The sequence below is a fragment of the Salmo salar genome, chromosome 11, assembly GCF_965601325.2.
Source record: "Salmo salar chromosome 11, fSalSal1, whole genome shotgun sequence".
In the NCBI taxonomy this organism is placed as follows: domain Eukaryota; kingdom Metazoa; phylum Chordata; class Actinopteri; order Salmoniformes; family Salmonidae; genus Salmo; species Salmo salar.
The window spans coordinates 38,020,001-38,045,221 of NC_138301.1; the positions used below are offsets into that span (position 1 = coordinate 38,020,001).

General features: G+C 44.0%; 1 protein-coding gene and 1 pseudogene across 1 annotated transcript in view; both read right to left on the reverse strand.

Moving 5' to 3' along the window:
• minar1 (membrane integral NOTCH2 associated receptor 1) overlaps positions 1-24,516 on the reverse strand; it is a 39,075-nt gene extending 14,559 nt beyond the window's left edge. Inside the window, exons 1-3 of the mRNA XM_014127537.3 lie at positions 24,133-24,516; positions 22,504-23,502; positions 19,807-21,276 (exon numbers count right to left, since the gene is read on the reverse strand). Coding sequence (XP_013983012.2) covers positions 19,807-21,276; positions 22,504-23,355 — 2,322 coding nt within the window. The 5' untranslated portion in view covers positions 23,356-23,502; positions 24,133-24,516. The remainder of the gene's footprint in view (positions 1-19,806; positions 21,277-22,503; positions 23,503-24,132) is intronic.
• On the reverse strand, positions 6,279-8,016 carry LOC106562589 (toll-like receptor 13; annotated as a pseudogene).
• Positions 24,517-25,221: the final 705 nt, after the last annotated feature.

Below are 25,221 nucleotides of genomic sequence, written 5' to 3' on the forward strand. Positions count from 1 at the left end.
GTAGGTCTACAATCTTGTCCCTGACATCCTTGGAGAGCTCTTTGGTCTTGGCCATGGTGGAGAGTTTGGAATCTGATTGATTGATTGCTTCTGTGGACAGGTGTCTTTTATACAGGTAACAAGCTGCGGTTAGGAGCACTCCCTTTAAGAGTGTGTTCCTAATCTCAGCTCGTTACCTGTATAAAAGACACCTGGGAGCCAGAAATCTTTCTGATTGAGAGGGGGTCAAATACTTATTACCCTCATTAAAATGCAAATCAATTTATAACATTTTTTACATGCGTTGTTCTGGATTTTTTTGTTGTTATTCTGTCTCTCACTGTTCAAATAAACCTACCATTAAAATTATAGACTGATCATTTCTTTGTCAGTGGGCAAACGTACAAAATCAGCAGGGGATCAAAGACTTTTCCCCCCCACTGTATGTCTGCAAGTCCCTCAAATGAACGATTGTCCTCTCCACTGACCAAGATAAACAACGTGAAGAACACATCACTCTACTGTGCAATCTATTGATTACATGTCTGGGCCAGTAAAGAAACAACACATTTACCACAAATACTCAATTCTTCATGAGTGTTTTTAGGCTCTTTACACCCCTCAATGCAGGGACGCATTGGGACTAGAAATTTCTAACACACTGGACCATTTTTTCCCTCAACGCCACCATTATTAGCCAAATAATAAGCATTTAGCGCAAAAACCCCAGACTAGCCCATCTGACATTTGCCTGAATTGCCCTATGGCCAGTCTGTCTGCATCAACATTAACAGCAATGGGTAACGCCAGCTATCAGAGTCATAGAAGTGACTCAAATCTATTCCTGTCTCTGGTTAATTGCTCATATATACATTGACAATGTGCCTTTGTCTCTGAATGTATAGGCTGCGACTGTACGTTCCAAATGGACGTCTCTCCAGCCATCTGGAGGGCTGCATTCAATGTTAATTGGAAGTTGATGAATACCGAGCTGTAGGGGGAGAACAGCACAGTGCACGTCTGGATTCAGGAATGCTCCTTCGCAGACAAATCGATGTGTGTTTGTATGTGTGTATGTGTGTGTGTGGTTTGTTTTGCCAAGTAAATCAGCTCTCAGCTCCTGATCACCCAGGCTCCTTGTCAATCGGGCTTATCTATCTGTGTGGTAGGTCTACTTAGAGGATATCTCTCAGCTGAGGTTAGTAGCTAGCTGTATCATCTAGGCAGTTGGGGATGATGGCCATGTTTATGGAATCATTCCAGAGACTGAAGAATGTCCTTCCTTCCTTCCTTCCTTCCTTCCTTCCTTCCTTCCTTCCTTCCTTCCTTCCTTCCTTCCTTCCTTCCTTCCTTCCTTCCTTGCTTCCTTGCTTCCTTCCTTCCTTCCTTCCTGCCTTCCTACCTAACTACCTACCTACCTACCTACCTGACTTACCTAATGAGAGTGACAAGCGAGATGAAAGCTTCAACACTGCCATCACACTTCTCACAATGTTGTTTTGGCACCCTAACCTGACATCCTTATTAACATTCAGGAGTTATACGAGTCTTGCAGAGGCTCTGCTCTGGTGACGGGGAGGGGAGAGGAGGGAGGGAAAGAGAGAGTGGAGAGGGAGATTTCTGATCTGAATGGGAGGGGAGAGGGAGGATCAGGGGACTGCTTGGTTGAAAGAGATGGCGAGGCAGTGGAGAGGGAGGCAGGAGAGGGGAGACCGGGGAGTAGATGGAGGTGAGATTGAGAGAGAAGAACAGAAGGAGGAGAAAGAGAGTGGGGGGGTGGAGCAGAGGATGGAGGCAAGGAGCAAAGAGGAGAGGGGAGGGAGAGAGCAAAGAGGAGAGGGGAGGGAGGGAGCAAAGAGGAGAGGAGAGGAGAGGGAGGGAGGGAGGGAGGGAGCAAAGAGGAGAGGGAGGGAGGGAGGGAGGGAGGGAGGGAGGGAGGGAGGGAGGGAGGGAGGGAGGGAGGGAGGGAGGGAGGGAGGGAGGGAGGGAGGGAGGGAGGGAGGGAGGGAGGGAGGGAGGGAGGGAGGGAGGGAGGGAGGGAGGGAGGGAGCAAAGAGGAGAGGGAGGGAGGGAGCAAAGAGGAGAGGGGAGGAGAGGAGAGAACAGAGGGGAGTTTGGGTAGAAAGGAAAGGGAGAGTCAGGGAGGAGAGAGGGAGGGAGAGGAGCTATAAGAACATGGGACTGCTGATAAGACAGAGGGGGTATGGCTGGGCTTCAAAGGCCACTGATCAGATGGACTAACCTTTACTGTGGGTCTGCATCTGACCTCTCTCTCAGGACCCTCTCTCTAGTCACACGGACACAACAGTACTGCAAAAAACAAAACCTCTTCTAACATTAAATATGAATATACCAAAGTATCCCCTGGCGTGTTGGATACAGTTTCTACACAATATGAATGTGTGATGATATGCCATATTGGGAATGAAGAAGACTATGACTGAAACTGTTTAAATTGGGGGGGGGGAGTGGAACTATCATGGAAAATAAATGTATTCACATTGCTGTGGATAAATGTATTGTATTCACATTGCTGTGGATACATGTACTGTATTCACATTGCTGTGGATAAATGTATTGTATTCACATTGCTGTGGATACATGTACTGTATTCACATTGCTGTGGATAAATGTACTGTATTCATATTGCTGTGGATAAATGTATTGTATTCATATTTCTGTGGATAAATGTATTGTATTCATATTGCTGTGGATACATGTACTATATTGATATTGCTGTGGATAAATGTATTGTATTCATATTTCTGTGGATAAATATATTGTATTCATATTTCTGTGGATAAATGTATTGTATTCATATTTCTGTGGATAAATGTATTGTATTCATATTGCTGTGGATAAATGTATTGTTGTCACGGTTGTCGTTGGGAAAGGAGGACCAAAATGCAGCAGGTATGTGGTTGCTCATCTTGAACTTTTATTACCTGAAAATAAACATCAAAACGAACTCACGATCAACGAAACAGTCTTCTCAGGCTCACACACACGCTAGACAAGAAACAATCTCCCACAAAACCTACACCAAACAATTACCCATATATAGGACTCTCAATCAGAGGCAACGAGGAAGCACCTGCCTCCAATTGAGAGTCCCAACCCCCCCATTAACCTAACATAGAAATAGTCACTCGACTAAACATAGAAATACCTAAACATAGAACATAAACCAAAACCCGGAAATAATAAATCAAACGCCCTTCAACAAACACACCACCCCGAACCACATAAAACAAATACCCTCTGCCACGTCCTGACCAAACTACAATAACAATTAACCCTTATACTGGCCAGGACGTGACAGTACCCCCCTCCCTAAAGGTGCTAACCCCGGAAGCACCTCAAGAATAACGAAAACCCCAAACAACAACAAAAAATCCCCCTAAACTAAAGGGAGGGAAGGGAGGGTGGCTGCCGTCACCGACGGCACTTGTGCAACACCCCCCCTCCCCAACCCACCTATGCAGGTGGTGGTTCAGGCTCCAGCCTATTGTCCTCCAGAGGGCCGACCGACCCGATCAGCCTCGGACCGTAGGCAGACTCCCCCTGCTCCGGATCATGGGCAGACCTCCTCCTCTCCACCCTGTATGCAGACTCATCAATTATACAGTTAATCAAAATTCCTTTTAAATTGTCAGGCTTACTCAGTTCAGGGTTGCTGCTAAACTCCCTTGGTTTTGGGTCATCGGCAGACTCTGGGCAGATGGGCCGCTCTGGCTGATCCTGGCCGATGGGCCGCTCTGGCTGATCCTGGCCGATGGGCCGCTCTGGCTGATCCTGGCCGATGGGCCGCTCTGGCTGATCCTGGCCGATGGGCCGCTCTGGCTGATCCGGGCCGTCGGGCCGCTCTGGCTGATCCGGGCCGTCGGGCCGCTCCGGCTGATCCGGGCCGTCGGGCCGCTCCGGCTGATCCGGGCAGTCGGGCCGCTCCGGCTGATCCGGGCCGTCGGGCCGCTCCGGCTGATCCGGGCAGTCGGGCCGCTCCGGCTGATCCGGGCAGTCGGGCCGCTCCGGCGTCTCCGGGCAGTCGGGCCGCTCCGGCGTCTCCGGGCAGTCGGGCCGCTCCGGCGTCTCCGGGCAGTCGGGCCGCTCCGGCGACTCCGGGCAGACGGGCCGCTCCGGCGACTCCGGGCAGACGGGCCGCTCCGGCGACTCCGGGCAGACGGGCCGCTCTGGCGACTCCGGGCAGACGGGCAGCTCTGGCGACTCCTGACTGAGCCGACGCACTGAAAGCCTGGTGCGTGGTGCTGGTACTGGGGTTATCAGCTTGGGAACACGCACCTCCAGGCTAGTGCGGGGAGCGGGAACAGGACGAGTCGGACTGGGCTGACGCACTTGAAGCCTGGTGCTGGACGTGCCAGACTGGGAACACGCACCTCCAGGCTAGTGCGGGGAGTGGGAACAGGACGAGTCGGACTGGGCTGACGCACTTCCGGGTCCGCACGAGAGACAGGAACTGGAAACACCGGGCTATGGAGGCGCACAGGCGGTCTTGATCTTACCTCCTGCACAACCCGTCCTGGCTGGAAGGAACTAGTAGCCCTGTACGAGCGCGGTGCTCGTACAGGGCGGACTGGGCTGTGCAGGGGCCTGATGGTTGCCGTGCGTAGAGCGGGAGTTGGGTAGCCTGGTCCTAGGAGGCGTACCGGCGACCAGATGCGCTGCGCAGGCATCCTCCTACCAGGCTGGATGCCCACTCTAGCACGGCACCTGCGAGGGGCTGGAATAAGTCGCACCGGACTGTGCGTGCGTATGGGCGAGATTGTGCGCTCTTCCGCGAAACATGGAGCCCTCCACTCCATACGCTCCTCCATATAATCACGGGATGCTGGCTTCTGGCTCTTCTTTGGCCTAGCCAAACTACCCGTGTGCCCCCCCCAAAAAAAATTATTGGGGGTGCCTCTCATGCTTTATCGGCGTGTACAAGGCCTCGTACCTCCGCCTCTCCGCCTTGGCTGCCTCGATTTCCTCCCGTGGGCGACGGTATTCCCCAGCCTGGTGCCAAGGTCCAGCCCCGTCCAGAACTTCCTCCCAGGTCCATTTCTTCCACCAGTCCATCTCGAAATCCCCTTGCTCCTTACTCTGCTGCTTGGTCCATTTGTGGTGGGAGATTCTGTCCGGTTGTCGTTGGGAAAGGAGGACCAAAATGCAGCAGGTATGTGGTTGCTCATCTTGAACTTTTATTAACTGAAAATAAACATCAAAATAACAAAATGAACTCACGATCAACGAAACAGTCTTCTCAGGCTCACACACGCTAGACAAGAAACAATCTCCCACAAAACCTACACCAAACAATTACCCATATATAGGACTCTCAATCAGAGGCAACGAGGAAGCACCTGCCTCCAATTGAGAGTCCCAACCCCTCCATTAACCTAACATAGAAATACACTCACTCGACTAAACATAGAAATACCTAAACATAGAACATAAACCAAAACCCGGAAATAATAAATCAAACGCCCTTCAACAAACACACCACCCCGAACCACATAAAACAAATACCCTCTGCCACGTCCTGACCAAACTACAATAACAATTAACCCTTATACTGGCAAGGAACTGCTCATTTAGACTATATTACAATCAATACCCAGGTCTAGAATTACACTCAAAATGTGAGCAGGACAATACTGTGGTGCTGATGTGTTGCCCATCACCCGCAGGCAGCCCTGCAATGGTCTACCCCCAACTCTATAAGCCTGGTAAATATATAATAACTCCATTATACCTACAGTAATTTAACATTGTCTTATTACTGTGTGGAAGCTACTGGAGTACATTCCACAGCAGTAAGTGCCGTGTGGAGAATTGAAGAGAAAGTCAAAGTTGTGAGCCAGGCTTGGTTGTATGGCACCAGTGTACAGGTATACTAGATTCCTCAAATGGTTTCTGAGCTGATTCAGAGTGTCAGAAACAACTGGTTACCCTCCATCTGGGCAATATGCCAACAGAGGTAAGAAGAGAAGAGAGAGAGTGAAAGATGAATCTTTTTGAGTGATGGTTTATCTGTGGCATTTGGAAATGGCTACGATTGATAGTGAGTCATGGTAATGATGTAATAAGGAGCTGAAGGGAGCCATGCCTTCTCTTCCTGGGTTCTATAGAATTAGGAATAAAAGTTTATAGCTAGTCAAAAACAAAGTTCGCATAAAAAGCAAGATGACAAATGTATTTGACATTTTATTTTCAAAGCGTTTTTCATCACAAAGACTCAAAAGGTGGTTTATATAAAGCTTTCGCTTACACTTAACAATTTCAAGAATATTAACTCTTACACCTAAAACCTAACATTTTAAAGTTCCAGAAAGCTAGAGAACTAGGAGAACATAACAAGTAAATAAGTCAAACATTTCATCATAAATTCATCATCAAATAGCACACATAATATATTTCATAATACATTTCATTTTACATTTCATCATAAAGTTTATTGTAGATTTGCATAAACTACATTTCTGATTTCAAACATTGCCAGTTGTCAATTATATTCAGTAGGGTAAATCTAGAACAAAGTCTGACGGTTGATTGGGATCTTTTTATAATAGTTTTTTTTACTATATTTCTTTGCCATGTTTGGATGAAATAGCACCTTTTCATTTAGAAACGTTACATTTAGTTAGTCATTATCATTTTCTATCCACCCAGGACAGGATGGGGTTCTCTTCAGCAAGGCAGTCCCTGGTCTCCAGAGCCACCCGGAGTTTCTGCCAGAAGACTCCAGTGTGCTCCCCAGCTCTGGGCCAGCTCAGGTAGGTAGGTCTCTTCACCAGCTTTCTCATCCGGTGGAAGGGGGAGAGCTGCTGGTCTGGGACCTCCTCCAGAAACACCAGGATCAGAACGTCCTTCTGCTCATCAAACAGACGGAAGCTGGCCACCTGGATCTCCCAGGAGCACCACTCACTCTCCAGGTAGCGACGGCTGATCACGCAGATGGTCTTGCGGCTCCCGTAGATGGCGTCTGTGATGTTGTCTACGATGGGTTTGCCTGGCCGGAAGTCACGGTGATGCAGACACAGCTTCCAGCCTTGTTTCCCTCCAGCTCTGGCAGAAGTTCCCTCAGGACCCAGGGCTCATCGTGGCCATTGTAGGAGACGAAGGCATCATACTGATGAGTCACACGGACATTCCTCCGCTTTGTGTCATAGAGATAAGCCTGAAAGAGATAGTAGGCATAGACCACCTGCCATCTCAGGAGATGGTAGATAAAGGACCCCAGCAAGGTTAAGAGGACCAGAGAAGTGGAGGAGATGAAGTAGAAGAATCCTATATCTACTGAACAGAAGTGGGTGTCAAGGTCCAACAGTTTGGTACCTCCTAGATTGACCAGATAGTTGCAGGTAAAGTCATAAGCATCAACAACCTGCGTTTGGTTTTCTGTTGTCACCCACTGGATAAACCAAGCATTGCTGCAGTCACAGGTGAAAGTCTTGTCTTGCAGGTCCTAGTAAACTAAAGCAGGTAAAGAACGTATCATTGTCTCACTGACTACTGTAAAGTCATTCTTTCTTACCTGTAAGTAACTGAGTTGAGTGAGGTTGGCTCCTATGAGAAAATCTAAAGACTGAAGTTGGGCTTTTAACAGGTATAGCCTGTTGAGTCGAGGGATCGGGTGAAACAACTCCTTGCTCAGGGTTGTGAACTCATTCAGGCTGATGTCAAGGGACCACAACTGTGGTATGTGGATGAATGTGTCTGGGTGAAAGGACTTAATGTTAAGACTCCTTGCGCTGAATGCCAATAAATATTTCAGACCATGAAGAAAGTTGGATGGTATATTCAACATTCCAAAGGGATGCTGAGCGGAGATGATCAGGATCTTGAGAGACGGCAGAAGAGAAAAGGGTGGGGATTTAAGTTCACCATAATGTAGATATTTAATACGATTCAAACTCAAATCAAGTGTTTCTAAGGCTGTCAGTCCTCTGAACATAGTGGCCCTAATGTTTATTTTATTCATTCTATTCGATGCCAAATGAAGCATTTTAAGATTGACCAAACCCTGAAAGGCCCCATCTTCCACAGTGTCAATTTGGTTGTCAAATAAAATCAACGTTTTGAGGGATTGTAAGCTTTTAAAGTCTCCTTTATGGATAGTTCTTAGCATATTGCCTCCCAATTGCAAGTTTTCTAGTTTTTGCAAACAATTCTTAAAAACATAACGTAAAGATGGGATACTGTTTCTTCCCAGATCTAGGAGTTTTAAGTCCTGCAAATCTTGAAAAACATTGCCTTTAATGTCAGTGATTTCATTGTTAGTCCTGTCAGATTGGCAAAATCAAATGAGCCTAGTTTATTGATGGTATTGTATCTGAGATCCAAGATTGTCAGAGATTGGATATTATGAGTGGCATTTGGCACAGAAGAAAGCCTATTGTTACTTAGATCTAGAGTAGTCAGTTGCTTCATTGAGCTGAATGACTGATGAGAAGGATGAGTAAGAGCCAATTAACACAAAGTTTGGTCCAATTTCTTCTCAAGCTTCTTATGTTCCACCAATGGACCGTTTTCTGAGTATATACTTCTTAGACAATAATCAGAAGACAACAGACTCACAAGTTATATGTCTCTCCCTCCAGCATATATTGCCATGAAATACAGAAGCATTCCATCACCTCAAGACGACTCAGTTTAACTTCCAGTCTCCAAAGACCACTCCCCGCCGTTTCACTTCCCTTTGATCCCTGTGTATTTGTATCTAAGTTGGCTGGACTAGTTTGGAGTGTATGTGTAGTCCCAGATACATTTCAAATGTGTTATGTACAAAACTTGCCTTGTTACCCAAACTCCTTGCTCCAGTCAAACGCTACGCCACGCCCACGTAATGAGTCGGGATGGAAATCCATTCAGTCTGATTGGTGGCAGAAACCGATGGGTTGGGCCAGAGACAGAATATGCATTGCTAAAGCGGCATTTAGAAAATGTGTCATTGTCTTTGAAACTGATTGGTTAGAGATGATCCAATTGCTGATTACTTTGTTTTGTACAAAACCCACTCATTTTGACATCACCACAAATGCCTTCAGTGATGGCAGCCTCAGACTGAAGTATGTAACAAATGATAGAGCAGCGGAAGAATTCAGTTTGTGTGTCAGGCAAGTAGAAAATTCACAAATTCACACTCTACAGCCCTGGGACACAGGCTCACAAACTCTGACCTAACTCTGACCTAACCTTCAACCCAAGCACTCCATTCTGCCACCTCTGGTCTCTTGGCCCTCCCACCCATACGGGAAGGTGGCTCCCGCTCAGCCCAGTCCAAGTTCTCCTCGGTCCTGGCACCCCAATGGTGGAACCAGCCTTCCCCTGAAGCTAGGACAGCAGAGTCCCTGCCCATCTTCTGAAAACATCAGAAACCCTACCTCTTCAAATAGCATCTTAAATAATCCCTGAATCTGCATGACATGAGCTGCCCTTGCGCTCTCTCCCAACTTGGATAGAAAGTTGTCTATTAATGCCAAAAAAGTAAATCCACCGTCGAAACACTAGCTTACTAGGGATTGTTTCATTATGCAGTGTACAATCTATAGCTATAATGTATACCGTATTTAGCTGCCATTTAAACACTTTTTATAAAAATGACATCAAATAGCCTTCGCAATGAGGAATAAAAGATGACATGGAATAGCCTCGCAATGAGGAATAAAAGATGACATGGAATAGCCTAGCAATTAGGAATAAAAGTAGTCGTTTTAAGGACAAATTCAGCCACTATTTATTGTTGAACTCAGCCGGTAACAGCTTACATAAATGGGCTGCAAGGTCAATTACATTAAATCAAATTAATTCCAACTTGAGAACCTCCCCTGGTGTCCTGAAGTCCTTTTTTTGTGTGTACATTTTTTCACCACGGCCTGTAGGTTCAAGGTGCGAGCCCGACTGTTTTCTATACTGAGTATTGTCAACCCAGACAGTCTTTCCTGAGACATTGAGCATTATATGTCCATTGCACTGCACACAATTGAAACTTAGTCTTGAATGATGCATGCCAAGATACATTATACTAGAGATAAGGGACTGTTGATATATGCAACCACACATCTCAAACGCCGGTTCACCAGTATAAACAAAATTGCAAACCGTTTGTTGTTGTTGTTGAGCTGTCCAGTATCCAGACGACCTGTCCCCAGAGCTTCCTATACAGTTAATCTCTTTCCATAACTTGTTGAGGCCGGCAAATAAGGAGAATGAGAGGCTCAATTAAAGATGTTGCAGAACTGCTGTATTTGAAGCACCACTTCCTTCTGCCCAGTTTCCCTGATGTTGCTAGGGCAATCAAGCTGTTTTTTACCGTCCCTGTAACTGTCGCTTCTGTGGAGAGATCGTTTTCTAAACTAAAACTTTCAGTCAGTTAATGTTAAATGTATTATTTTTCAAGGCCTGAGGCACTTTTTCAGTCATATTCCTGAAGTCCAAGAAACAAACACTTAACTTCCTAGTACATATGGAAATTAAAAATGTTTATGAATGTCTTTTTGGAGGGTTACTGTCAAAATTATTTATATATTTATTAAATTATTAGACATCGATGACATTTTTACATTTACATCTTAGTCATTTAGCAGACGCTCTTATCCAGAGTGACTTACAGTAGTGAATGCATACATTTCATACATTTTTTTCTTCTCCGTACTGGTCCCCCGTGGTAATCGAACCCACAACCCTGGCATTGCAAACACCATGCTCTACCAACTGAGCCACACGGGACCACCAACCGAGCCACACGGGATGACAGGCGCATGGGCCCCCAGAGCTGTGTCCGGTACTCAAGTGATGCTAGCTTAGCTACCTAGCATGCTAGCTCATTGCTAGCATATATAGCTACTGTCTAAGCTATTGAATATTTTGTAGATTTTCATCTACTGTATATACACTACATATAACAATTAACATAGCACGTTGCTATCACCTTATTACCGCTATGTAAAATATGTTATTTATGTCCTTCTTTCATAGAAACCACTTGTACTAGTCCCCTCGTACATCTGTCTCCTACTGGTCATTACCAAGCCTTCTAATGGAGACGCCGGGATGATTATATCTATATTTAACCCGCACCTCTTTTGGAGACCACCACCAGTTGGTGGCACTCTTTTTCATATTAGAAACAGGTTATCAAATCACTTCATGTTGATGTTATTGCAAACGAAATGTGTTAACCTTGTGTGAAACTTCTGGTAGGGTTTAATTAAGACGAACTCTGATTCTTTAGGGAGGACAAAGAGTTTGTATTGACAGTCACCTAGGTATTATTAGAATGTAATGACAGCATAATGACAGCATATTGTAGCTTTTGATCTATTCCATAAGGGTTCCAGAGTCATCAGACAGATGAGTACAGACAGCCGTTTTGCTTCCTGAAGTAAGACAATGGTGTACGTGTTAAGTCCCAACACATGGAAACTGACTGAGGAATTTGCTCATTCAGACTCTACTTTGGGAAGTGAAATATTTCTCCACGTGACCCTGGGTTTGGAATGGGGTCAAACAGAGGAACTAACTAACAAGGTGAGGGAGGGATTTGTATCATGAATAGACTTTTAACCTTTCACATCCCTCCAAAACATTTACTGAAGTAGCTGCAGCTTAGAATTCTTATTTCAAAGGCACAAAACTTTCAACATTCAACCACCCATTTCCACTGTAGAGAAAGTGATTTTAAACTACTTTTATGGAAAAGGCCAGGTGTCTTTGTTATACAAAATATATGTTGCCAACTCCCAAGAATCCTGACAGGGAAAAAGACTACCTTCACTTCAAAGAATAAATGACAGAACGTTAATATACAATTCAAACCTCCGCGGTGCACCTGTCAGTGCTCATGAAGCAAAGAATATGATGAAATGGAGTGACTCAGGAGTGTTGGGCACATGAATAAAGTTGGAGGTCAGGGAAGGTGGAAGCAATACGGTGGGAAACGTATATCCAGTCTTTTGACCTATCAGATTAAGATATTTGACTTCCTCTTTTAACCCAACTCCTCCTAAAGACACATACACAGGTTTTGGAAAGGTGTGGGGGCTCCCACACCAGGCGCCCAGGGAGCTAATTGTTGTGGGGGGTTGAGTGCCTTTCTCAAGGGCACAATGGCAGGCAATGGCATCTAGGATTAGATACCAGCAACCCTCTGGTTGCCAGCTCACTTGCTGCCAGACTTTTCCCATCGGACACGTGATACGAACTGGTAATCCTCTGGCTGCTGGCTCGCCTCTCTAACCACTAGGCTACCTGCCGCCCCAACTAAGAAAAAAATGAGAGAGAAAGACAGAGAGACAGACAGAGACAGACAGAGAGACAGAGAGACAGACAGACAGACAGACAGACAGACAGACAGACAGACAGACAGACAGACAGACAGACAGACAGACAGACAGACAGACAGAGAGAGAGACAGAGACAGAGACAGACAGAGAGAGAGACAGAGACAGAGACAGAGAGAGGCAACTCATGTAGATGGAGAGGGCATGCATGCTAGGCAGTTATCCATTCAGTGATCAAAAAGATGCATACGCAGCACAGGGCTTGTAGAATGACAGCTCGAGGTCGAGACCCATTTCAATTAACATCCGCTCCATTTGGCTTCGCAGGGAAAGGTCACTGAGAATGACTAGTCAGTATTACACCTGCAAACTGACATTTCAACATGCTGTTTAAAAGCCCCTTAACCCCAGGGAAGGGAAGGGAGGTGGTAGAAGAGGGTGCCCATTGGCACAGATCTAGGTTCCGCGTGACCTTCACCTAATCTAAACCATGAAGGGGAAATATAAATCTGACCTTAAATCATCAGAGTCTATGGACAAGTTCATTTCTTCTCCCATGGGAAGGGGGTGGGGGGGTTTGAAGAAATTCTCAGGAAAGGAATCTATTGTAATTCACATGCCTGAGAATTAGTTCCCATTATATAAAAACCAACAATAATCACAAAACAGTCATTTACAAACGGATAATTGTTCACAAACAGACCCTATTACCTCTGTCTGTATAACAGCAGTAGACCTACGATATGGCACTCTGATCCATGTAAATCTCACAACAGACTACCTTACAGACTTCCTTGTTAGCGTGTCACCTCCTGCTCTACTGTATATTTGGATGCCAGCTGTTTATCTGCTAAGCCTGAAATGGCTCTGGTCCCTTCCCCTTGACGAATGATGAATGGTGAGAGTGCTAACTTGAGAGTTCATAAACGCCCCCAAGGAGAAGGATTCAGCCCACAATCCCTTGCCTCTTGTGGTCCTAAATTGACAGTATTAATCTCTCCTCTCATTGGAGAGATTGGTAGAATGCGTGTCATTTCTTTCTGTGAGACGGAAGGGGGATCTGGGTTAGGTATAATTTAGCTCCACTGACGTCTGTGACCCAACTATAGCATCAAATCCTGCCGTCGAGCCAATTGCCTGTCTCCTTCGTGTGTGTTTGCGTGTGTGTGTTTGCGTGTATGCGTGCGTGCATGAAATGTGTGTGTGTGCGTGCGTGTGAGATTTGAGGAAGGGAAGCGAGGGAAATGATATCCTTTTCATAGCAACTGTTTAATTAACACTATTGAATCTCTAGACATTTGTGACAGTACTTCTATGACATCCCGTCTCTGTCTACATGTAAATAGGAGATAATGACTTGTATACTTTACATACCGTAAAACTTTATTAATAGCCACGGGCATTTATTTGCTTAAATCACTGAACACAACCGCTGCTTATTAGAGACAGGTGTCTATTTGAGCCTGGCGTCTATTTCCTTAATGTATACATCTTTTGCTCAATAAAATGTTGAAAAGACAATGATGTTGCTCTCCTTTATCTTCTTTTGCATAATCTTTACAGTACTCACTGAAGTTTACTCATAAGCAATTGACTTAAACCTGGCATTTATTAGAAACAGGTGTTTATGTACTGAAGTATATAGTAGACTGCATTTGAATTACTGTTACAGTGCAATTTGGGTTGTTAATTGGATTCGTTCAGACATTTCTTGATTTCTTGTTGTTTTTATTTATTTATTTATTATCATTTGTGTACTTGTTTGACATTTTACTAAATTGTTAGGAGCTAGAAACATAAGCATTTCTCTGAACCCACTATAATTAATTAAGAAGGCCCGAGGAGGTGTGGTATATGGCCAATATACCACGGCTAAGGGCTGTTCTTAAGTACGACGCATCACAGAGTGCCTGGATACAGCCCTTAGCCGTGGTATACTGGCCATATATCACAAACCCCTGAGGTGCCTTATTGCTATTATAAACTGGTTACCAAAGTAATTAGAGCAGTAAAAATAAATGTTTTGACATACTCGTGGATTACGGTCTGATATACCATGGCTGTCAGCCAATCAGCATTCAGGGCTCGAACCAACCAGTTTATAACATCTGCTAAACTGTGTACGCAACCAATAAACTTTGATTTGATTTGAAATATGTGCTTATGCCAGGCTATTAAAAGGGACAGGTGGCTATTTAAGACTTAATTGAAGTTTTACAGTTTATGTTTGTATGGCTTGGTTGTCATAGTCCTCGGGTTTTCAAAAATGCAATGTCCTCAAAATGCCACGTGATTATACAGTGTGAGACATGGTACAGCTAATGTTCTATGTGTATGATGCCATTCCATTGTGACGCTCCAGCCATTATTATGAGCCGTCCTCTCCTCAGCAGCCTCCACTGGTGTAGTTAAGGGTAGTTATTATGAGCCATCCTCTCCTCAGCAGCCTCCACTGGTGTAGTTAAGGGTAGTTATTATGAGCCATCCTCTCCTCAGCAGCCTCCACTGGTGTAGTTAAGGGTAGTTATTATGAACCGTCCTCTCCTCAGCAGCCTCCACTGGTGTAGTTAAGGTGTAGTTAAGGGTAGTTATTATGAGCCATCCTCTCCTCAGCAGCCTCCACTGGTGTAGTTAAGGGAGGTTATTATGAGCCATCCTCTCCTCAGCAGCCTCCACTGGTGTAGTTAAGGGTAGTTATTATGAGCCGTCCTCTCCTCAGCAGCCTCCACTGGTGTAGTTAAGGGTAGTTATTATGAGCCGTCCTCTCCTCAGCATCCTCCACTGGTGTAGTTAAGGGTAGTTATTATGAGCCGTCCTCTCCTCAGCAGCCTCCACTGGTGTAGTTAAGGGTAGTTATTATGAGCCGTCCTCTCCTCAGCAGCCTCCACTGGTGTAGTTAAGGGTAGTTATTATGAGCCGTCCTCTCCTCAGCAGCCTCCACTAGTGTAGTTAAGGGTAGTTATTATGAGCCGTCCTCTCCTCAGCAGCCTCCACTGGTGTAGTTAAGGGTAGTTATTATGAGCCGTCCTCTCCTCAGCAGCCTCCACTGGTGTAGTTAAGGGTAGTTATTATGAGCCGTCCTCTCCTCAGCAGCCTCCACTGGTGTAGTTAAGGGTAGTTATTATGAGCCATCCTCTCCTCAGCATCCTCCACTGGTGTAGTTAAGGGTAGTTATTATGAGCCATCCTCTCCTCAGCAGCCTCCACTGGTGTAGTTAAGGGTAGTTATTATGGGCCATCCTCCCCTCAGCAGCCTCCACTGGCACTCATTTACTGTAAGTGGCTCTGGATAAGAGCGTCTGCTAAACGACTAACAGATCCTTCAGAACGTATTCACACCCCTTGACGTTTTCCAGATTTTGTTGTCTGACAGCCTTAATATAAAATTGATTACATTTAGATTGTGTGTCACTGATCTACACATAATACCTCATAATCACTAGTGGTTCTGGGGGGGGGGGCAGTGCCCCTGTGACAAAAATATTGGACCCCCTTGTGGCCCCCCTAAATGTGGAGTATGAAATAATTTTTACATAACATATTTTTGCTATCGTTCTTTTTGTACATCCGTTAGACAGTGGCAACGATGATGATTATGAACATGGTCTTTTGCCTGCTAATGCCTGCAATGCAGTGAAGAAAACGATATGACAACAATAACGTCTAATGTAACTGGCCCCTCTAACAATACAACTGGCCCCAGCTTGGCCCCCCCAGTTGAAATGGTCTTGAACCGCCACTGCTCATAATGTCAAAGTGGAATTTAGTTTTCATAATTTTTTTTACACACATAAAAAATTAAAAGCTGAAATGTTTTGAGTCAAAAAGTATTCAACACCTTTGTTATGACAAGCCTAAATAAGTTCAGGAGTAAACATTTGCTTAACAAATCTCATAATAAGTTGCATGGACTCACACTTAACTTGATTTGTGAATGACTACCCCATTTTCCAATGCCTCACAAAGAAGGGCACTGATTGGTAGATTGGTAAAAATAATAAAGCAGACACTGAATATCCTTTGCGCATGGTAAAGCTGTTCATTCGGCTTTGGATAGTGTATCAATACAAAGATACAGACGTCCTTCCAAACTGAGTTGCCAGAGAGAAATAAAACCACTCAGGGATTTCACCTTGAGGCTAATGGTGATTTTAAAACAGTTACAGAGTTTAATGGCTGTGATAGGAGAAAACTGAGGATGGATCAACAACATTGTAGTTACTCCAAAATACTAACCAAAATGACAGAGTGAAATGAAGGAAGCCTGTACAGAATAAAAACATATTCCAAAGCATGCATCTTGTTTTCAAAGTAATACTGCAAAGAATGTGTCAAAATAATTAACTTTTTGTCCTGAATATGAAATGTTATATTTGGGGCAAATCCAACATAACACATCACTGGGTACCACTTTCCATATTTTCAAGCATGGTGGTGGCTGCATCATGTTATGGGTGTGCTTGTCGTCAGCAAGGACTGGGGAGTTTTTCAGCATAAAAATAAACAAAATGTAGCTAAGCACAGGCAAAATCCTAGAGGAAAACCTGGCTCAGTCTGCTTTCCAACAGACACAGAGACAAATTCACCTTTCAGCAGGACAATAACCCAAAAAATAGAAGGCCAAATCTAAACTTCCAAGACAAGGCCAAATCTACACTACCAAGACGACATTGGATGTTCCTGAGTGGCCTACTTACAGTTATGACTTAAATCTGTGTCACGTCCTGACCATAGTAAGAGTAGGTCAGGGCGTGACAGGGGGTGTTTTTTCTATGTTTCTATGTTGAAGTTCTAGTTTTGTATTTCTATGTTGGGTTTTGTTTGGGATGATCTCCAATTAGAGGCAGCTGGTCCTCGTTGTCTCTAATTGGAGATCGTACTTAAGTAGGGGTTTTTCCACCTGGGTTTTGTGGGTGATTAACCTGTCGAGGTATAGGGGGCAGTATTTTCGTGCCCAGAGTAAACTGCCTAATACTCGGGCCCAGAGTCAAATATTTGCATATTATTAGTAGATTTGGATAGAAAACACTATGAATATTCTAAAACTTTTTGAATGATGTCTGTGAGTATAACAGAACTCATATGGCAGGCAAAAACCTGAGAAGAATCCAACCAGGAAGTGGGAAATCTGATGCTTGTAGTCTTTTCAAGTCATTGCCTATCTAACACACAGTGACTTAGGGTTCATTTTGCACTTCCTAAGGCTTCCACTACATGTCAACAGTCTTTAGAACCTAGTTTCAGGCTTTTGCGGTGAACACAGAGCAAACAAGAAGGCCGGGAAGTTGGTGACTCAGAAAATGACATGAGTTTTGTGGCGCGCGTTCACGTGATGAGGTAGCTGTGTTCCATAACGTTTTTCAAGACATTGGAATCGTCCGGTTGGAATATTATTGAAGTTTTATGTTAAAAAGGCCCTAAAGATTGATGCTATACAACGTTTGACATGTTTCAACTAACGTAAATATAACTTTTTTTGACTTATCATCGTGAAATTTTGGGCGAGCTTCCTACATTTGGAGTAGCTTACTGAACGCGCAAACAAGGAGGTATTTGGACATAAATTATGGACTTTATCGAACAAAACAACATTTATTGTGGACCTGGAAGTGCATTCTGATGAAGATCAAAGGTAAGTGAATATTTATAATGCTATTTATGATTTTAGATGACTCCAAAATGGCGGGTATCTGTATTGCCTGTTGTATTTTTCTGAGCGCTGTACTCAGATTATTGCAAAGTGTGCTTTCCCCGTGAAGCTTTATTGAAATCTGTCACAGCGGTTGCATTCAGGAGATGTTTATCTATAATTCTTTGAATAACAGTTTAATATTGTACTCAACGTTTATGATGAGTATTTTTGTAAATTGTTGTGCCGATTCACCGGCAGTTTTTGAGGAAAAATATTTTCTGAACATCACGCGCCAATGTAAAATGGGTTTTTTGGATATAAATATGAACTTTATCGAACAAAACATACATGTATTGTGTAACCTTGCGTCCTAGGAGTGTCATCTGATGAAGATCGTCAAAGGTTAATGTTTAATTTTAGCTGTATTTATGGTTTTTATGACCCTTCTCCTGCTTGGAAAATGGCTGTGTGTCATAATCTTCTCCTTCATCTGAAGATATCTCGAAGTCAGAGTCAGACCAAAATGCAAGCGGGATGTGGATACTCATCTTTTAATGTAAAGAATAAAGAATACACGAAAAAACAATAAACACGAACGACTTCAGACAGGCCAACAGGCTATACATACAAAAAGACTAGCAGTGTTAGCACAACCACCCACAAACCCAAGTGACAAACATACTCCTAATTATATGACTCCCAATCAGGAACAACGATCACCAGCTGTCCCTGATCGGGAGCCACACAGACCCACATAGAAATACAACACCCAGAACACACATACACAGACATACTCTGCCACGTCCTGACCAAAACTACACAACAATACCCTCTGCTGGTCAGGACGTGACACTGTGTGGTTTTTCTTGTGTTGGCACTGTCCTAACATAATCTAACTTTATGCATTCACCGTAAAGCCTTTTTGAAATCGGACAATGTGGTTGGATTAAGGAGAGGTTTATCTTTAAAAAGCTGTAAAATAGTTGTATGTTTGAGAACTTTGAATTATGACATTTGTGGTGTTTTGAATTTGGCGCTCTGATTTTTCACTGGCTGTTGAACAGTGTGAACCGTGGGTGGGACGGTAGCGTCCCACGCAGCCCTGAGAAGTTAATTTTGAGTTGTGTATGTGTTCATCTCTGCGTCACGGTTTGTTGTTTTTTCATTCAGTATATTTATGTATTGCATAGTTTCACAGTATAAATAAAATGTGGAACGACACACATGCTGCACTTTGATCCTCTTCTCATTCCTACGACAACCGTGACAATCTGCATGAAAATCTATGGCAAGACTTGAAAATGTCTGTCTAGCAATGATCAACAACCAACTTGACAGTGCTTTAAATTTAAAATAAATGTAAACAATAATGGGCAAATATTGCACAATCCAGGTGCGCAAAGCTCTCAGAGACTTACCCCAAAAGACTCACTGACTGACTTTAATTGCTGCCAAAGTTGTTAATAACTTGTATTGACTCGGGGGGTGAACACCTATCTAATCAAGATATATTAGTTTACAAAAACAAATAAAAAATTATTGTAGATTGTTGATTTTTTTTTTACAATTAAATCAATTTTATCCCCATTTTGTAACGCAACAAAAGGTGGAAAAATTCAAGGGGTGTGAATACTTTTCTTTGTCTGTTCTTGAACAACGTACAGTGCAGTCCAGCACTTACAAAGGACTTATATAAATGTATTCCATTGTTCTTACCTCGTTGATTACTCTTGTCATGTTTCTGTAATGATAATAATACTACATAGGATTATAATATCGCTTTTCTCCCAAAGACGCTTTCTTGTGGTAGAAAATATGCTCTCATATTACATCAAAACAGCCAAAAAAATATAAAGAGAGTATCTAATGTTGGTTTAATGTGAAAAGTGTTATAAATGTAAACCATTTTTCTTACCTCTTTGGCTTTCCTGTGTCTGTCCTTGGTGTCTCTTTCTCGGTCTCTGTCCTTGTCTTTGCCCTCATCCCCATGGTGCGAGGTATACGACACCGTCCTCCAGTCCCGTGGTGAGTTGGTGATGCTCGCCACCTTTGACTCCGTGGCGCTGTTCTCCTCATTGAGTGAGCGTGACGACCTCCGCGTGAACATACTTTTCTTAATTGCCTTGACCCTCAGACTCTCACTGTCTGAGCAGCCCCACTCCACTGATCCGTTGTCCACTTTGATGTTGTGGCCTGTCGTGTGGCACTGAAAGACATGGGGCGAGAGGTTGAGGTCAGGGTGAAGGTGATCTGGGGTGGAAGTGGTGGCTAAAGCATTTTCGCTTGGTCTCCCGTTGGTTTCGGGTTCCTGAATCTTCTCGTCGAGTTTGGTGAGCTTGGAGAGCACCTGCGAGATCTCCCCTCGGACTCCGGACAGAGACTCCAGCTTCTTCTCGATCTCACCAATCCTCATTACAAGCTTGCAGACGCTCGATTTGAGCTCGTCGTCCGTGTTCTCTAGGGAGTGAAAGAGGCAGTCCAGCTTGGACTTGGCCAGTTTGACCGTGTTGCATTCGGGTGAGCTGTCGCCGTCAGACTTCATGGTCACCTGAGAGAGAGATCCGATGCTGTTGTAGCACGATGATTGGATGACGCCCAGCGAGTCGCACACGCTCATGTCATCAAGGAAGCGGAAGATGTCACTGATGTCATCACTGATGATCTCAGAGTCCTCTTCCGAGTGTTTGCACGAGTGCCTCTCTCTCTCCCCGTATTTTGCATGAGCGGCGGCATAGTCTTTTAGCTTCCTCTGTTCGGCCTGCTCCGTTTGTGTCCCTACGCTGGACGAGCTGTCTATGTTACCTCCCTGAAAAGACGTACTGTTGATGCCTTTCTCTTTAAATCTTTTCCCAACCTCTCTTTTGTCGACACCCACCCCGGGACCGCACGCCATTGAAGACATATCCTTTGTTTTCAACCCGTTGGTTTTCTTTGCGAACCCTGAAGGGGAGGCCACCACTTTCTCTTTGGCGCACTGGAAGTGCTGCTCATTCTCTTTATTCACTACATTGTGGCGATGGTTGTCTTTCAGCGGTTTCCCGTTCAGAAATGACCTCTCGAAATCCGGTGGCCCTTCTTCAGCGTTCAGACTGAGGCTTTTCACGGGCCAAATTGGCTGCTTCCCCGGCCTAGCCGTACTCCTCCGTGTGTTCACCGACTCCGTCACTGTCGTTGGGCCGAAATACGTAGACGCTTGAAGGTCGTCCAGACTCTCGTGCTTCGCTCGCCGTTTCTCCTGAATGGGCGAGTTCATAGTAGGCTCAAAGTAGGGGTTACTGTAGGGCAGCTCGAAGCTGTGGTTGAAGAACGTGGCAGGTTTGTGGAGCTCTCTCCGGTGGTAGCCTCCAGTTGCCCTGATGTTTGGCTTGCACTCTGAGGTGATGACCTATAATGACAATGGGGTAACACTTCATTAAGTTGCTCTTAAAGCTGTGTAGTGACACTGTAACAGTATTGTAATATTGTATTGTTTGGCTCTAAGTCGCGCTGATAAGAGCATCTGTTAACTGACTAAAACCTAAATGTAATAGTTTCATAGAAATTTGGTAATTGTTTTGTAATTGTTTTGAGCATTTTTTGTCATTACACAAGTGAAAAAAGAAATTGTTACAGACTCGTTCACTTTTACAACAATAACAACATGTTAATACACTGTTGTGTTAACACATCAGTCAAAACACCCTGCATTATCAAATCAAACAAAGAAAGAGTCAAACTAAGCATAAAGGTGCTGGATGTAACATTAGGCTCAGACCAAGCCTTTCTAGAAAGAAATACGTTTTATAGATTGGTTATTCTCACTGAGAGCTATGTCCATTGAGACATTTCCATTCTATGTGACATAGGCTATACAGATGTAGGATCTTCATTTCATCACTCTTTTGTTGATGAGACTTTTCCTGTGCCAGAGGAAATGCAGATGACCTTCATGATTGACATAAATTCATGAAAAACCTGCACTAACGGTTATATTAACAGTATTCCACTTTTCATGTACCCTCATTTTGACCAGCTTATAGCCTAACCACTAATCAAGCAACATTATGGACTAAACGTTGAAATCCTGTTGTTGCAGGATTATTTTGCTGCAACAATGCAGGTCAAATTAAGATCCTACATCTGTAGATCTATGGACCAGCTTCAGGAAGTGGGGGGGTACTGTTTTATCACTATTGTTTTCTCCTTTAGGTGTCTTGTGCTTTTCTTTGACATTTAGATGGTAAGGTTAGCAAACAACGGCACAAATACTTACAGCTAGCACCATTTAGTAGGAAAGAAACAACTCAAAACATGGCACATTAAAGAAAGTAGCTGACCACATATAGCAGTGAAAATTAGACCGAGAACAGTGATAATTGATAAGAGATGGTTAACAGTGGAGGAGGCTGCAATGGAAATCAGTCTGACTTTATCTTCAATGTTTATTTTTTCATGTATTGTTGTTTCAGTGTAGTAATGGGACAACATTAGAACTCAAAGTTGTTGGGAGTACTTCCAAACAAATATCAGGATAATTATTGTTGCATAATGAATGGTATGTAAAACATTTTTTTTTTTAAACGCTTAATAAAAATAAATAAATAATATATCATTAAAGACCAGAGACACAGACCTGTGGGGAGAACGCTAGCAGGTTGTGAAAATCCTCCTTGAAGATGTTTCTCTTCTGGACACAGGAGTGGACAGAGAAGGGCTCCGTGTGGTTGATGTGTTGCAGGGACTCCTGGTCTGTGGTGGACTCACTGTCAATGTCTATGGGAAAGTAGGTGCTCTGCATCTCACAGGGCGGCGAGGGAGGACTGCAGCTCAAGTACTGGGGCAGGTGCTGCAGCTTATCTAGCGATGCTGCTCGACATTTTAGATCCTTGTTGACGCCCAATAAGAAGTTAGGGTCAGAGGTCGGGATAAACTGCGGGCTGCAGTTGGATCTGCAGCTGGCGGAGTGGGGATGGGGGTGTGGGCAGGGGTGGGAGGAGTTGTTTTGGGACATGGGGCGATGGTGGGGGTGGTGACCCGCCCTGGAGGGTTGATCCATGAGGTCATAACCGCCGCCCCTCTCATAGTCCTGGTACTTATAAACATCAGTGTCGGACCTACATGACTCAAACGACTGGTTCTTGTGGAACTTGGGCCTCGGTGGTGCCATCGGGAACTTATCTTTGGCGATCCCCCCGTTCATTTGGATTAGGTTAAACATAGTGACGATATCCGCTGCCACCATGAGTTTCTTAGACTGCTGGTCCTCAACAGTACATCTCATCTTGTCTTTGAAGAGAGTGGCAGGGAAGGCTGGGTCCAGGCAGGCTGTGTAGAACAGAAGGCTCCGTAGCTTGGCCAAGTGGACCAGGTCAAAGCGGGCACACAGGGACTTACAGAGGTCCTGGTAGGACACACTACTGTGTTTAGTGTCTAGTTCCTCCAGGATCCGGACAAGGAACAGGGAGTACTCTGGTAGGGGATCCATGGCATGTGGTGTGGGATGGAGCTAGATGTTGATATCCTCGTTAGTCTCCTATTCTTTAAGTATACTGTACAGGGGATGCCATTGAAATGGAATGTCTCAAACACAAGGGAGACCTGTCCCCCTTATGAGAGAGATAGGAGGATGACCCTGAAGGAGAGCGAGAGAGAGCGAGAGAGAGAGAACACAGCAGAGAGAGAGAGTGAGATATTGACTATTGGACAATCACATACCACAATCAAAACATAGCCAAACATTGCATAATCATGAATATAAGGTGTTACATCCCATGTTATTATCCCAAAGCAATAGTTATCCCTGTGCATGTGACTAATAAACTCATCTAATGATCACGTCTATTTGTGTTATCGTGAATAAGATATAAATTAAATGTGGTAATAGTTTGGAGAAGGCTTCAGTCTTCAGATAGGGATCAGTAAAGATTGGTTTTCATATTAAACTAATTCTAAAATATATATTATCATGCAGCTGCTATTAAATGTATATACTTTTCAGGAATATTGATATTGATTATATTATATTGATTGGGCTACGTTTTTGTAATTGTATACCCACTAGATTCAGATCAAGAACTCTGAACAGTGTCGTTCCTCAAACGGAAATGGATATCCACACAGTCATAATTCAATCACATTTGCATAACCTCACATTCACCACTGAGTACTTCGAAACAGAGAGAATTAAATTAATATTCGAGTTCTTCACTGGCGTGCGCGCGCTCATACAGTACATAACCAACAAAGGGACAAATAGACTCACCTAACGCACGATTCCATTTGCTCTCATCCGAGTGAGCATTCAAAAGGTATAGATTCCTCAAAGTCACCAAAACAAGGCGGCAGCAATGCGAAGTTGACGCACAACATTCATTCGTCAATTGAAACATACACCATAATATGCATTCCAGTCGGACACCGTAGTAAATAACCAGCCAAAAGATCCGATTCGAACCCCAGTCACCCCCGTTCGGATAAATCCTTCCTTTATCATATTTTGTATTGTATTCCAATAATGGGACTGTGCCTTCACTCCGGGACCGGATTTGCGGTAGCTGTTGGAACCGAGCCGTCGGCGTTCTCACGCGCGCGCGTGTGGTGCTAAAAAGGCACCCAGTCGGCTTTGTTTCCACCTAGAATGACGTAATTACACCTTAGCACCAACTGCAAGTCAAGCACAGCGATGGAGACTATATATTCATATTGATTATTTTCCTGTACATTATAAAGCACATTGCGTGTTATAGGCTACTGCACAACATAGCTCATTCCTAAGGTGTTAGAGTTATGTGTATACATTCCATTTAAAAAACCGTACAATAGTTATTTTTTCGCTTGTCATTGAAGAAGTGTATTTTTTCTCACGGTTCAATGCGAGGGAAAACATTTTAATGTATATAAATCATACAATACAAAGTAGTGTACAGGGTTAACTGTGCACTGCTGTGATGTTATATTTGCGCACCTGCCGCAGTGGGGTGTATTCATGGATGCCAAGGGGAGCCAGTATTTCCCAAATATTTCACCAATAAAAATGATAAAATAAAGTATTTCCTCTCTGTGTTTTCATAATTTTCGGTCAATTCGCAAGTGCCTGAATCTCACTGGAGAAATCACCGGAGCGAGGGAAACAGGCCCCTCTGTCTCAGTATATGTAGCCCATGTATCTGATGCTGTATGGACCTAAAGACTATATAACATGTAGAGGCGGAAATCCCGGGGGGGACGGGGGGGACACGACCCCCCCATCCTGGGAAAAATATGATTTGTCCCCCCCAATATATCACTGAAACATAACTATGTAATTTAAATAATATTAATAATACGCAATGAAAGCAATTGTGCTGATTAT